The following is a 13,002-nucleotide window of genomic DNA, read 5'->3' on the forward strand; positions in this document are numbered from 1 at the left end:
TGAGGAGATAGAATATGTAAAGACAAGACTTCAAACTAGAAGAGCTATCCTAGTATCAGAAATAAGTATGCAGACTGAATATACAACTTACTGAATGATTTCATAAGCACTGTAAAATTGCTTTTCCAATTTTCTTTTTTTTTCTTGTGAATAGAAGAGATATTCCGCATTTCAAAAATGATTGGTCACTGTGTTATAGTTACATACTAGCAAAAAAAAAATGTATTATAAATATACTAGTGATATGAATATATTAGGAAATATATTATATATATATTATATATATGATATATTTACTAGGCATAACCAAAAAACAAATTATGTTTGAATGTCTCAATTAATTCTAAAACTTCATACGGTATAAAGCTACAGCTTTGTACAGCTACAGCTACATAAACTGCAACATTCCCAACAGAAAGTAACAAGAACAAAAGTGTAATACACATATCTGAAATTATATTTGTAGGCTCTCTTAAAGAAATAATTTATTAAAATCTAAACTGCTTCATATTCTTGCTAATAGCTTTATTTTTTACAAAAGAAATTTCAAGATCATTGTGTTACCTTCGTTGATTTCTGGTATAATTAACTTCTTCATTTTCTTTTTTCATTTTTATTTTTTCTTTCACTAAAATAAAAAAAAAAAGTAAGAGAAAGCTTTTGAAATATTTGCTTTTTGTGAAGTGTTTTCTGAACAACATGAAACATACACAAAATTAGTAATTATGCTTTTAAGATATAAACCTGACACACTGCTGATGCCCCTCCTCAGGGCCATGGGAAGACATGCTGTGAACACGCACACGTTGGCAAAGGGAATCTTTCATTTACTATTTCCTAGGCTTTTTTCACCCTGCAAATACTTAATTTATATTAGGAATTTCGGAAGGGAAGGAGCAAACTTAAAAGGAAGTACTTTTTATCAGGCAGTGAATACAATTAGGTAATTTGATCCAGAACTTCACAAAAATACTGGGATAAAGTATGTGGCTTAAATCAAAAAACATTTACAAAAAATTATGGGAGGGGGAAAGTGATTAGTATGACCAAATAGAGAATATTGAAAAGTTATTTTAAGCTAATGCAAGCCTTGGTTTCTCAACAGGCTTAGGTACGAATGACAAACAAAACTATTCCAACAAAACTAATGGGGAGGGCAGGATCACCATAAATCTAAGAAATACTTTCTGGTCCAAAATGGGTATATGGAGGTGTATGTGTCATATATATAAGGTCTCCATTCAGCAATTTCCCAGAATTCATTGCAGAACAACAAAAATATAAAGTAGCAAAATTGGCATATAATCTTAGAAGTTACTGTCTAATCAGTAATGTATAAAAAATGAAGTACATGTTAAAACAATTCTATTTTGTAAAGTCATAACACATTTATAAAGCTTTTTATTAGACACACACACATCATGAACATTTGGAAAAAAACCCCAAACTATAACAGTTTCTGATGAAAGAGATACTGTAATTTCAAAGTAATTTCGAGCTGAGGACATCTGTATTTTTACAGATGTAAAAGACTAGGAAAATATATAAAAAAATAAATAAATCCAAACTACATAAAACACCGATTTGGCTGAGCTTTTCAAAATCTGTCAGTCAGAATGAATTTTGTTACACACTCTTCTAATTGCCTAGGAATATGTTACAACAGACAGACAAACGCCTTAAGAAAAAAGCTCTACTAAAGCGTCACATGCTCAAAACTTGCTTTAACTGCACATGCACTTATCACAAACATTCTGAATGGGTATTTTAAATACTATTTTCAGCTACTCCTGGACAAGTGCTGCTTTACCGAACATCTTAAAATAGTCACTGTTACTAGCTGCAAACCAGGCGTACTTCATGAATGTCCCAATAATGTGCCTTTTATTCCAGTGCTTATCACACTGATTTCTTTGTAATGGATTTAGATACAAACTGTAAGAAACTCATATATGAATTAACTCAATAACAACTTTAATATACTGGCTACAAGAGCGATCCTTTCCTGCAGTTTAACACTTTTTTTTTTCCACTTCTCCTCTTTAGAAAGTGAAAGTATGAGTCACACTGTAAAAAAAGAATTTAATTTCCTTAGCAACCAGATCTAAATACCCACAACTTTCTTAGAGATAACCAAAGCTCCAACTGAGTAAATGTAACATTAAGGTCTTTGCATAACTCCAGTGCTTAGCTAAGACAAAATGTGCCTAACAACTTCTATAGACTCTCAATTTTTTTGTTTACTTTCTATTTTCAGCAGTATTAGATCAAACACACACCCAAAAAGTTAGTTTTAAAAAGTGTGAACATCTGACTACATTAAAATTAATACACAAGAACTCATTTGCAAAACAACATGTTTAAAACAACTTAAAAAAAAAAAAGAAAAAGAGGAAAAAAGAAACAGAAGCTATACCTGATATGAAAGGTACGTTTTCACTCAGTGCCAAATACTGCTATATGAGCAATAGTGAAAAAAACAAGCAAACAAACAAAAAATTCACTCCTTCTTTTTTCGTTTCTTTTTCCTTTTTTTTTTTTTTTTACTTAAAATCTCCTATGTTCATTTTGTTACACTGTTTCAAGCAGCTCTAACATGTCCTGATGCCTCTGCAGTGAAACATGCCAGATTTTTTTTTTTTTTTTTTTTTGGAAGCAGGAGAGTCACTTTTTTTTCTTTCCTGCACTCTTGTATGTAGGACAAACTCAGATTTGTTTCTTCTTCTCAGGGCTCCTGTTCTTTCTCGGAAGAAGACCAGGATGCCTGTCTTCTCTCTCTCTCGCTCTTCTCGGAATTCCAGGCACAAAGCACTGCGCAAAAGCTGCACCAATCCTTGCCGCAACTGCCTGCACAGGACAAGAGGTGGGGAGAGACCAGAAAATTCACCTCGCCCCTGCGCCGGTTTTATAAATGGGGATTGCACAAATCTGCCCGAGCAAAGGGGTGAAAAGGCAGGGTGCCAGTTTGCTACACTACGCTGCAATGAGCTCATGTTCAACGCTGTCGCCCCGTTTGCCCGGTTCAAACGCCTGTTCATTAAACAGGAGGAAGGAAAGAAAAAAAAAAAAAGCCACCAGAAAAATAAAAAAGCAACTTCTATCCTTGAGACCCTCTAAACTACACACCATCAACAAAAAAAAATAGAACGCGTAGTTTTAAAACGCAGTTATGGAGTATAAATATTCTGCTTATATTTTCTTTCTTTCTTTTTTTTTTTTTTTTCTATTTGGAGATAAGAAGCAGAATTTATCAGGCGTGAAAGGGACAGCCTCCTGGTGGTGTGCCAAAAAAGCCAGAATAAAGGCAAAGTTGTGCTTCAAAGCTCAATCGCTTGCTGAGTCTGGCTAAAGTCAAGTATTAAGATCCACCATTTTCTGAGCCATGTAAGAAAAGAGGAAAAAAGTCAGAACGGGCACTGCTTTCCAAGTCTCCGTTGGCACCATCACAAAATCTCAGCCGTAAGGTCACATGATGCTCTGCCAAATGTGGAGTGCATTCCCATAAACCATTCTGCTGATACTGCGAAGGCAGCTATTGTCTAGTTTATACCCAAAGTTCAGCCCACTCTTCATTGAATTAGCTGAAAAACGCATCACCTTTGGGGGTTGGGAGCCATGGAAACGTCTACCTGGCAGGCTGCCCACTTTTTCTGCCCATCAACCAGAGATGGAATTGTGCTGCCTAATGTAATGATGACGAGGAATGTGAAGAGTCGTCCAAAGTGAATCTGATTCTTGCAAAGCCTGCTTCATTTGCACAGCAAACTCTGGCTTCTTGTCGTTAAAAAGGGGAGGGGGGAGGGAAGAAGAAGAAAAAAAGCGCCTTTCTCCTAAATGTAGCAATTAAAGGTCTAGTAAACATGCCTAGTCTGCAACTTTCCTTCATAACATACTGAAATGGTTCCCAAAATAAAGCACTTGGTATAACACAAATTTTCTGATTTAAAGCAGCACTCGCTTCTCCCCAAGTTAATGTGGCATCCCCTGGACATTTTTTTCTCCCTAAGAAAAAAAGAGAAAAAGAAAGGAAAAAAAAAATCTACACAGCAGATCTCTCATCCTTTCTTTTTACCTGTCTTTATTACCTCCTGATTTTATCTAGCACAAATAATACATGCGTGCGGCAATACCCACCAGTAACTGTGGGGATGCAATATTGCTGCAATCTCCCTCAAAGCAATCTCCTGAGAAAACTGGTTGTGTTTCCAGCAGCACAAAACCCTTCATCTGAGCCCTCTTATCTTCACTAGCGAGTAGGACAGCTGGTCTGCAAGTTTGCAAACCAGCACATTTGAAACCAGCCAGCGCCCTCCCTTCAAAATGTATTTAAACTGGATTTTGTGAAAAGAGATGCAATCAGGCAGAATTTATAAACGATGCAAGTTACTAAATAGACTAAGTAATACACATTACTCTTTTGATGCAGACCTGAAATTTCAATTTTGCCCAGCTATTGTTTTAAAGTAAAATGTCACATAAAATGTCACTTCCAAATGAAAATACCACGTAACCTACCGAGCAACAAACATGCTCGCCCAGCACCTGAAAACCTCATACAGAAGAATTGACCTCAGACCTCCGTGTTGTGAAGCAAATGAGCTCACTCTTTCTACACCATGAAACTTAATAGCTACTGCAAAGGCAATGTTAAAAACATGGTAATTTCTCCGATCTTCCCATTAATAAAAACGGAGCCATGGGAGGAGCCTCTCTACCTATTAGCATCACTACAAATGCTCCTGCGAAGAGGAGGTTGCATGCTAGAGAGCTTACAGCCAAACACTGAGAAGGAAAGGCAAACAAAGTTGGACACAGCAGGCTAGGAACCACAGCAGGAGGACAGGAAAACCCATTCCCATGGACATTGAGGGCCGTAACTCTCCAGCTCAGCTACTTTTATGCTTTGTTCTACAGTTCTTTCCAGTTTTCACTTTATTTACCTGGAGGAAATTGAAGGTTCATTGCCAAAGGAAGGAAGTGTGAGAATGGGGGCTTTGAAGTAGAGGAAGATGGTTATGATGGTGGCACAGCCCTCAGAGGGAGGGTTGCAGGGGCTGCACCCCCAGCTGGGACTAGGGTAGTGCAAGGGGCAGCCTGGCAGTGTGGGTCGGCCTCTGTCTTGCTCCTGGCACATCCCAAAGGCCTCCATCCAGGTTTCTGGGAGGGCAGGTGTGGCTGGGAGGACAGTGCTTGGGGCAGCCTCTATGAATAACAAGGGGCAGTGCTGGTGGGACCTGTGCTGGGGAGAAGGTGCAGCCACTGTGGCCCAACAGTGGCAAGGGACCATGAGGAGGTGCTGGGTACAACATCAGGGGATGGAAGTGACCCTGCTCCGCCTGCTGAGCCAGAGCACCTGGGCTCAGCCCTTCTCTGGTCAACTGGTGGGAGGTGTCTGACAACAGAGAACTTACTATGGCCCCAGTAAACCAGTCCATGGGTTAGTCCCTCTCTTTTCCAGATTTGAAGGTTTTCAAGGGCCCACGGCTGGAGGAAAGCTTTCTGATGCAATGACCTGGTTTAAGCTCTCTCAAATGGTTTTCCAGAGTGAAATGTCGTGTGCGTTGTTTTGAGTCCAGAAACTTTTTTGTTTTCCTATGAGCTAAAGATGGCTCAGTAGGTGCTACCAGTAAGTGGAAATGATGCTTATCACTCCAGCCTCTTGCCACAAGATCACAGGGATCACACTGACTTCCAAGGACCACAAGCAAACTCTGAATGTAATTATGCCTCAGCCATAAAATGAAACATAGGTGGATTCTCCCATAAATAACTTTGAGATTTAATAATATATCTTAGACATTATTTAAAAATAAATTAATTTCTTCAGGCTCATAAAACTCAGACAGCCAAATGTCTTTCATTAACAATTATGTAGAAACTGTTTTAGTAGACTTCTTGTTGATTTGAGCAAACGGACTAGAGTTTCACATTTTTTTTCTAACAGGGTACATGGGACTCCAGTTCATTCCACCTTACATTTTATCATCAACCATAAAAATGTTCAGGCCATAATACATCAGTGTCTCCAACAGAACCCCTCACAAGGGTGAAACCTACAAACCCAGGTGCATTTTGCATCACTGTGAAAAATAATGGTTTCATCAGAATTGAGCAGAAGCCTCCAACTAAACAGCAATGAATTCATATCCTGTTCAAATTTACTACTATTATTATCAGCGATGGTATGTGAAAAGGACAAGGGACCAGTCTGACTTTCAGATCTCAGAAGGGTGTTTGCCACTAATTACAAATAATAGATAGTCTGAGCAGGGCAAATTCGAGCAGCAGCTTTTGAGGGATGATAGGCACAGCATCCTACACAGTCTTTTTTATTTTCCATGTGTGGAAAAACACTTCAACATGTGGCTAGCCCTCAATAATGAGTACTGACTTCACCAATATTTAAGAAGGATGTTAAAAAGCTGTTAAAAAAATCACTTGCATATGTGTCTGACAACAATTAGAGATGTAGACGAACCTCAGAGTGCTTTGCCTATGAACTAATACAGGGGCAACACAAAAGGAACTAAAAAGATATATCTGTGGGAGCGCCTGGCTCTCTTCATCCACAACTGGCAGGGAGGAAGGAGGCTGCACAGGACCAGCCTCTCCATGGGAGAAGAGGACACCCACCAATCCTTCCTCTGCTCAGGAGGAAGAAAGGGGAACGCAAAGAGGACAGGAAATCTGGGCTGGGCTGAGGGTTTCTGTTCACAGACGAACATGGTTTCTATGCCTGTACTCAACTCCCACAGAACAACCATCAGCCCAATCTTCTTAGCTTCAGAGGTAGTTTGCAAATCAACTGGAAAGAAAAAAATCAGAACCTTCCCTGGGCAATGGCAATCCACACAAGACATGAGAGCAAACCTGAGAGAGAATGGGAAAGAAACACAGCAACAGTGTCAGAGTGAAGTTACAGGGATGATGGGAATCTGCTCTTTCACATGGTTTTTCTTGAACAGGAAAACAAAATTAGCAAGCTTAAAAGTATAAAACTACAAGTTAAAAGCTGAAAACACACAAAGCAATGAGGACATGCAAGTGGTGGATATATTGCACATTTCTGGATAACTTTAACATACTATATTGCACAGCATAACACTAGAATAAAATGGTCCTGCTCTGCAGATTACATTCCTGAAGTCCCTAGTATATAGAGGTGACAAAAATTATTTGTAAAATGCATGCAAATTAAAATTTATCATCTGTTTGTTACTTTAATTTTATCTTCAAATGGCACTATGCCTTCTGTTTTTTTCTGCCTTAAGGTTAACAGCACTGAATTAAGAGACTTAAGCAAGATGCTCTATGGTAAGAGCCAGAGATGTCACTCATCACAAATTTAAGTGTAATTTTCTCCTTTCTGAAATTTTCATGAACATTTTTGTTTTAAATTCCTTCTTGAAACTTTTCACTGTGTTGTCTGCAACTTATTTAAGTTTTTGGTCACTTGGTCTGTATGGTTGGGCACCTGATCTTCACAACCTTCTTTCTGCTTTGCTACTGGAGAAAGAAAATTAAAAATAAATAGCAACAAAAACTGAATAGTGCACATCCGATACTCTTGTTCCTGCAAGCAAAGCCTTATTCATGGATGTTTTAAGATTAGCTCTTCCCTTAAGAGTGCAGATACTCATAAATATCAAAGGGTACAAATATAATGAATTGAAACAGATACTGAAAATTCAGATGAGCCTTTTCCAGTAACTCTTGCACAGTATAAAGAACTCAGAACAAAAAGGAGATACCCTTCTGTTCTTCACAGGGAAGCACACTTGTAGAGTAAGCAGCACGGCTGCAGTGCTGGAGGAGTCCAGAGAGGAGTTCATAGCAAGGCCCAAGCAAAATCCAGTCTGAATCACCATTTCCCATATCTTAAAAAAGCTTGGTCTATTACAGGCACAAAAAGATATGGCACTTTCTCCACAAACAACGACACAGTGACTCAGACAGGTAAAAATGCTGTGGTGTTATATCAAACCAAACCTGATGCTAGGAAGAGTTTTGCCACAGACATTTTCTTCAACATACATGTTTCAGCTCCCTTTTACTTCACCACTGTCACTCCAGAAACATTAAATAAATTCACAGCAAGAGGTAAAACATTCAGTATACATATACACCCAGTCTTAGACACAGAAAAACACTTTGTGCATTCGCTTTACCTCGTTTGTCTCTTCCAGATCTAAGTACAAATATGACTGAGCATTATCATCACCATTCAGCAGATGAAAAAAAATCTGGAGCATCATTTCCCCCCCAAATTTAAAAGCTTTTAGCACATCACTCTTCAAACTCCCTAAGTAACATGGCAGTTAAATGTTTTTACCAGTACTAGAGCCAAAGGAACTAAAGGTTAACTTGCTTTCATAAACAATTTGTCATTACTGTACAGAGCATAGAATACCTGACATTGCTCAGTGTTAAGTACATTGCACTGAATCATAAGTATTACCTTGAATTAGATGATTTCTAAATACCATCCACACAGTTTGCACCAACTTGGCCCCTACCTTTGAAAATTAAAATCCAAAGATAACTTAATATAGTTCCTGGTCATTAGCGTAGAAGGACAGTGCACACAGAGCATCAGCTATCAAGGAGAGTAAACAACAAATAATTCCTTACATGTCTTCCTCTTGTGACAAAAAAAGCAATGTCTGCTTCTTTTCCTAGCACCTCTTCAAGATAAGGACAAGTATAGCCAGAACTGAAGACAGAAACTGTTTTACTATTACCTGATTTAGCACCATCCTTAGTGCCTAGAGTTGTCTCAGTGTAACTCCCATCCCAATGCTCCCCTCCAAAAACTGCAGCAATGCTTAGTAGAGCTGCAGGCCTACATGTAGAGAACATCACAACAGCAACCCCCTCCAAGCTCAAGAACAAAAAATCCTCATGGGTCTGGCATTGCACAGATGTAACTCAGTGGAAAGCTCAGATGACTTCTTGCTCCCCACCGTCCAGCAGGTTGTGTAGCAAAGGTCCTCCAGGGGCACTTATTTTTCCTAGAACTCATTCTTGGCCTGAATAACTGGTATATAAAGGGTGTCAGAAGGTCATTCTTTGTATCATTGATTTTTCCATCAGTGATAGACAGTTTTTATGTTTTTAATGCACACTTTTCCCAGCTGCTCATACCTTAAAACGAATACTGGCTGCTCATACCTTAAAACATCTTATAGAATGTTATTTAAGAGGAGCATTTTTGTTTAGCTGCCTTGAGCCAAAAGTAGACCTCAGTAGAACACAAGTTATGTGTCACCTATCCCTCAGCTACCATAAATGACACAGTCTTACACCTCAATATGCCAGAGTTCGTGGGCAAAGAGAGAAAATAATCATTTTCGAAACATGATTAATTATTTCAGGAAGGACATTACATATACCTTTAGGTCCTTATATTCCTACAAACCTGGGCAGTACTTTCCAAAACATCAGAATGCTGTGCAGGTAGATATATATGTACCATATCCAGAAATACCCCACACATTTTGTTAATTTAATTAAAAAAATATGGGACCTATGCTTCCACTTTGCTGGGTTACATTGCTAGCTGGTTGAGTTCTGTTGGCTAAAAAAAAACTGGTCAGGTCATAACTCTTAGTTGAAAAGAACAAACGTGAATTATAGACCAAGGTAAGGTGTGGTTTTGATTCAGCAGACTAAAGGATCAATTAGTTTGCAGCAAAAATCATTAAAACTGTACAGGAAACAGTTTTATATATAAGCCTTTTCAATTTCTCTACTGTGAATTCTCAAGTCTGCAAAATAATCTCACTCCAAACAGCACAATCCTTCAAATCTAAATTTTAAAGTACTTTTCTACTGGAGCAATTAACACTTTGTACATTAAAATATTTTAAATATTTGGTCTGGATTTTGACTTCTTCAGTATTTTTCGTACAAATGGCTACTCTTTCAAATTTTTTTTAGTTTGAAGTGGCATAATTTTGTGAGGAAAACTTACACTTCAAAATAATCAACATCCTCAGATAACCTGAACAATATAGAGAAGGAAGCAGATGAGATCAAAGGCATGGAGCCTTCTCATAAGATTGAGCAGGCTATGCGTGATCAAAGGCAGGGCAGAGGACTCTGGATCTTAACTCCTACTTCCATTATACATGTATAATTTACAGGTTATTGAATTGTGGAGAGGGGAACTATTTATACATTAAATATAGGTTACAGGCCTGAAAAGTTATTTAAAATACAAAAATTAACTTTGGCTGTTGAAAATATCTAGACAGTAGCTTTTCCAATGTCCTTTTCCAATATTTTTTTTAAAAGGAAATTTTGCTAATGCAAGCAGTTTTCAATGAATTGGCATTTTCTATACAAAGTCAAACAGATAAAAAGGCACACTGTGGGTGGCTGGTGTCATTGCAGAAAAGGTACTTTGTTGTTTGGAAGCGATAACTCACAGGAATAATGGAAAACATGTTTGGAGTCAAGCAATGCTAACTACATGAGATTGCTTTTTGGAAAATTTAGAGTACACGTGGCTCAAAATCACAGAATCAGAGAATGGTTTGGGTTGGAAAGGATCTTAAAGATAACCCCGTTCTAACCCCCCATGTCGTGGGCAGGGACAAGTTCCACTAGACCAGGTTGTTTAGAGCCCCATCCAGCCTCGTCTTGAACACTTCCAGGGATGTGGCTTCCACAGCTTCTCTGGGAAACCTGTGCCAGAGCCTCACCACCCTCACAGCAAAGAATTTCTTCCTAATATCTAATCTAAATCTACTCTCTTTCAGTTTGAAGCCATTCCCCCTTGTCCTGTCACTCCAGGCTCTTGCAAATAGTCTCTGCCTTTCTTTTAGGCTCCCTTTAGGTACTGGAAGGCCACAATTCAGTCACCCCAAAGCCTTCTCTTTTCCAGGCTGAACAATCCCAGTTCTCTCAGCCTTTCCTCAGAGCAGAGGTCTTTATCTCTTTAGCAAATTACAGTTCCACACTATGTGAAATTCACATTGTGCAATCACATAAGGACATCTCTTTAGTTTTTGTCTCACATGTTTTGGTAATATTCCTGTGTACAACCAGTCTTCCACACAAGCATTTTTCACAACTTACCAGGACAGGGTACTCAACTCAGCACTGAGATGAGTTTTCATGCAATCAGTTGAGTATCTTAGCTACCAGATCCTTGGTTACTTGATCATTACCCATCTCTATCAGAATTAAGTTCTTTACTGGAGAAAATGTTTGTAAGATTTTGATATGGCAAATTAGCTGAGAGCATTTTCTCAGAAACTCCTGAATAAAAATAGATGCCAAACATTATGTATACATATACAATAAATGAATTCAGCAATGATTCATGAGTTCACGGCTCACTGAATTTCATGCTAATACATGTATCTGCTGTCCCAGTTAATACAAAACACTGTGAATTTCATGTTAATACCAAATTGTTTTCTTGGTGGGGAGACAGGAGCCTCACCACAGCCAATATTACCATGGTGTAGCTGAAAATACACCTGAATTTAAGAGGTGGTTCTAATTCACACTTGACAGTCAAAGCTGCAGACTTGGACAAAGGGTATTATAAATAAGCACAGAATGATTATTGAAGAACATGAAATATGTTGGACCATTAACCAAAACCAGATAGCACAGTGTGTTAGTCATTTGTTTTAAATTTTCAATACTGAATGACTGAACAGCACAAAGGAGATTTCAGAGGACCAACAAGGGTCATGTCCCTAGATGGTGGTTTTATCTTTCCTAGCAATAAATAGAAGACCTTTATTTCTTGTTTCACATTGGGACAAAGAGTACTGAGTCCTATTTCAACTTCTACCTGGAATTCTGAACTACTAGTTTACATAGACTGCATAGACTTAAGAACATTAAAGAGATTTTACTTTAAATTTGTACAATTGCCTAGGTCTTTGGGATCAAAGACAAGAATTTGCATTTTTTTTATTCCAACAAAAACATGCAAAGCAACATTTGGACAAGAGCATTTCAGTATGAATATAACAGTTTTGATCACTACTGGGCACATCCTGGCTTCAAAACTGGGAGGCATTAATTGTTCCAGTGTCTTAGAGATAAGTATCTACAGAAATGTGCTCAGTCTGGGTGGAGGGAACTGTCTGGTTTGCTTTCCAGAGAGGTTTGGTTGCTGAACAGAGTCAGTTTCTAACACTGTCACAAGACATTGGTAATGAGGTGCATTCAAAGGGTAGAGTACCTAAAGGGATATTTCTCAAGATATTCTCATGTTCTCTTTTTCCTATTTTCTTGGTTGTAATGGGAAATTAAAGGTTAGTAATAATTTAATCTACAAATGTATTACTTCCAATTTGTTAACAGATGGTTCATTCAGCACAACTTCAGTGGACTGTATTTGATTACATTTCTGCTTCCTGAAAAGGTATTTTTCTAAAACACTATGGTAACCATTGCTTGTAGAGCATGAAACCAAGCAACCAGATTTCTGGAATGCATTTCTGGATAGCTTTTATCGAGGAGGAAAGAAGTGGAATGCAACATGTAGACAACAGTCCCCTTAGTTAAAATGCAGCTAAGTTCTGCAAGAGAATCTAGTTCAGTCCTCAGAGGATTGATAGCAACTATGGGATTGTGAAATCATACAGTCATAGAATGGTTTGGCAGGGAAGGGACCTTAAAGATCACTTAGTACTAGTCCCCTGCCATGGGCAGGGACACTTCCCACTAGACTAGGTTCCTCAGAGCTCCATCCAACCTGGCCTTGAACAGTTCCAGGGATGGGTCATTCACAATTTCTCTGGGCAACTTGTTCCAGTGCCTCACCACCCTCACAGTAAAGAATTTCTTTCTAATATTTCCTAATTCAAGAGAAATAAACTTTCACAAGGAATGCCAATATCCTATATCAATTTGAACAACATATACTTGATAGAATGTAAGGCTGTGCACAAAGCATGTAGAAACCATGTCCTCATCCAGTATGTTCTGTGGTAAACCTTTTATTTCCATGCTCTGGGAGAAGAATGGTCTATA

At 38.3% G+C, this 13,002-nt stretch overlaps 1 protein-coding gene across 16 annotated transcripts in view; it reads right to left on the bottom strand.

Moving 5' to 3' along the window:
- The window catches only part of LOC116783156, a 288,803-nt gene that overhangs the window by 38,167 nt on the left and 237,634 nt on the right, over positions 1–13,002 (bottom strand). For 9 of the 16 annotated variants that reach the window (XR_004355495.1, XM_032680486.1, XM_032680484.1 and 6 more), the window contains one exon: positions 2,631–2,847. Coding sequence is in view for 8 of the 16 variants with exons in the window: in XM_032680486.1 (XP_032536377.1) it covers positions 2,707–2,847 (141 nt within the window). In the remaining 8 variants the exon portion in view is untranslated. Of the gene's footprint in view, positions 1–564; positions 629–2,630; positions 2,848–13,002 lie in introns of those variants that run through there. The other 7 variants (XR_004355500.1, XR_004355498.1, XR_004355501.1 and 4 more) reach the window with 1 other exon arrangement.

The sequence above is a fragment of the Chiroxiphia lanceolata genome, chromosome 2 (assembly GCF_009829145.1).
Source record: "Chiroxiphia lanceolata isolate bChiLan1 chromosome 2, bChiLan1.pri, whole genome shotgun sequence".
NCBI classification, from domain to species: Eukaryota; Metazoa; Chordata; class Aves; order Passeriformes; family Pipridae; genus Chiroxiphia; species Chiroxiphia lanceolata.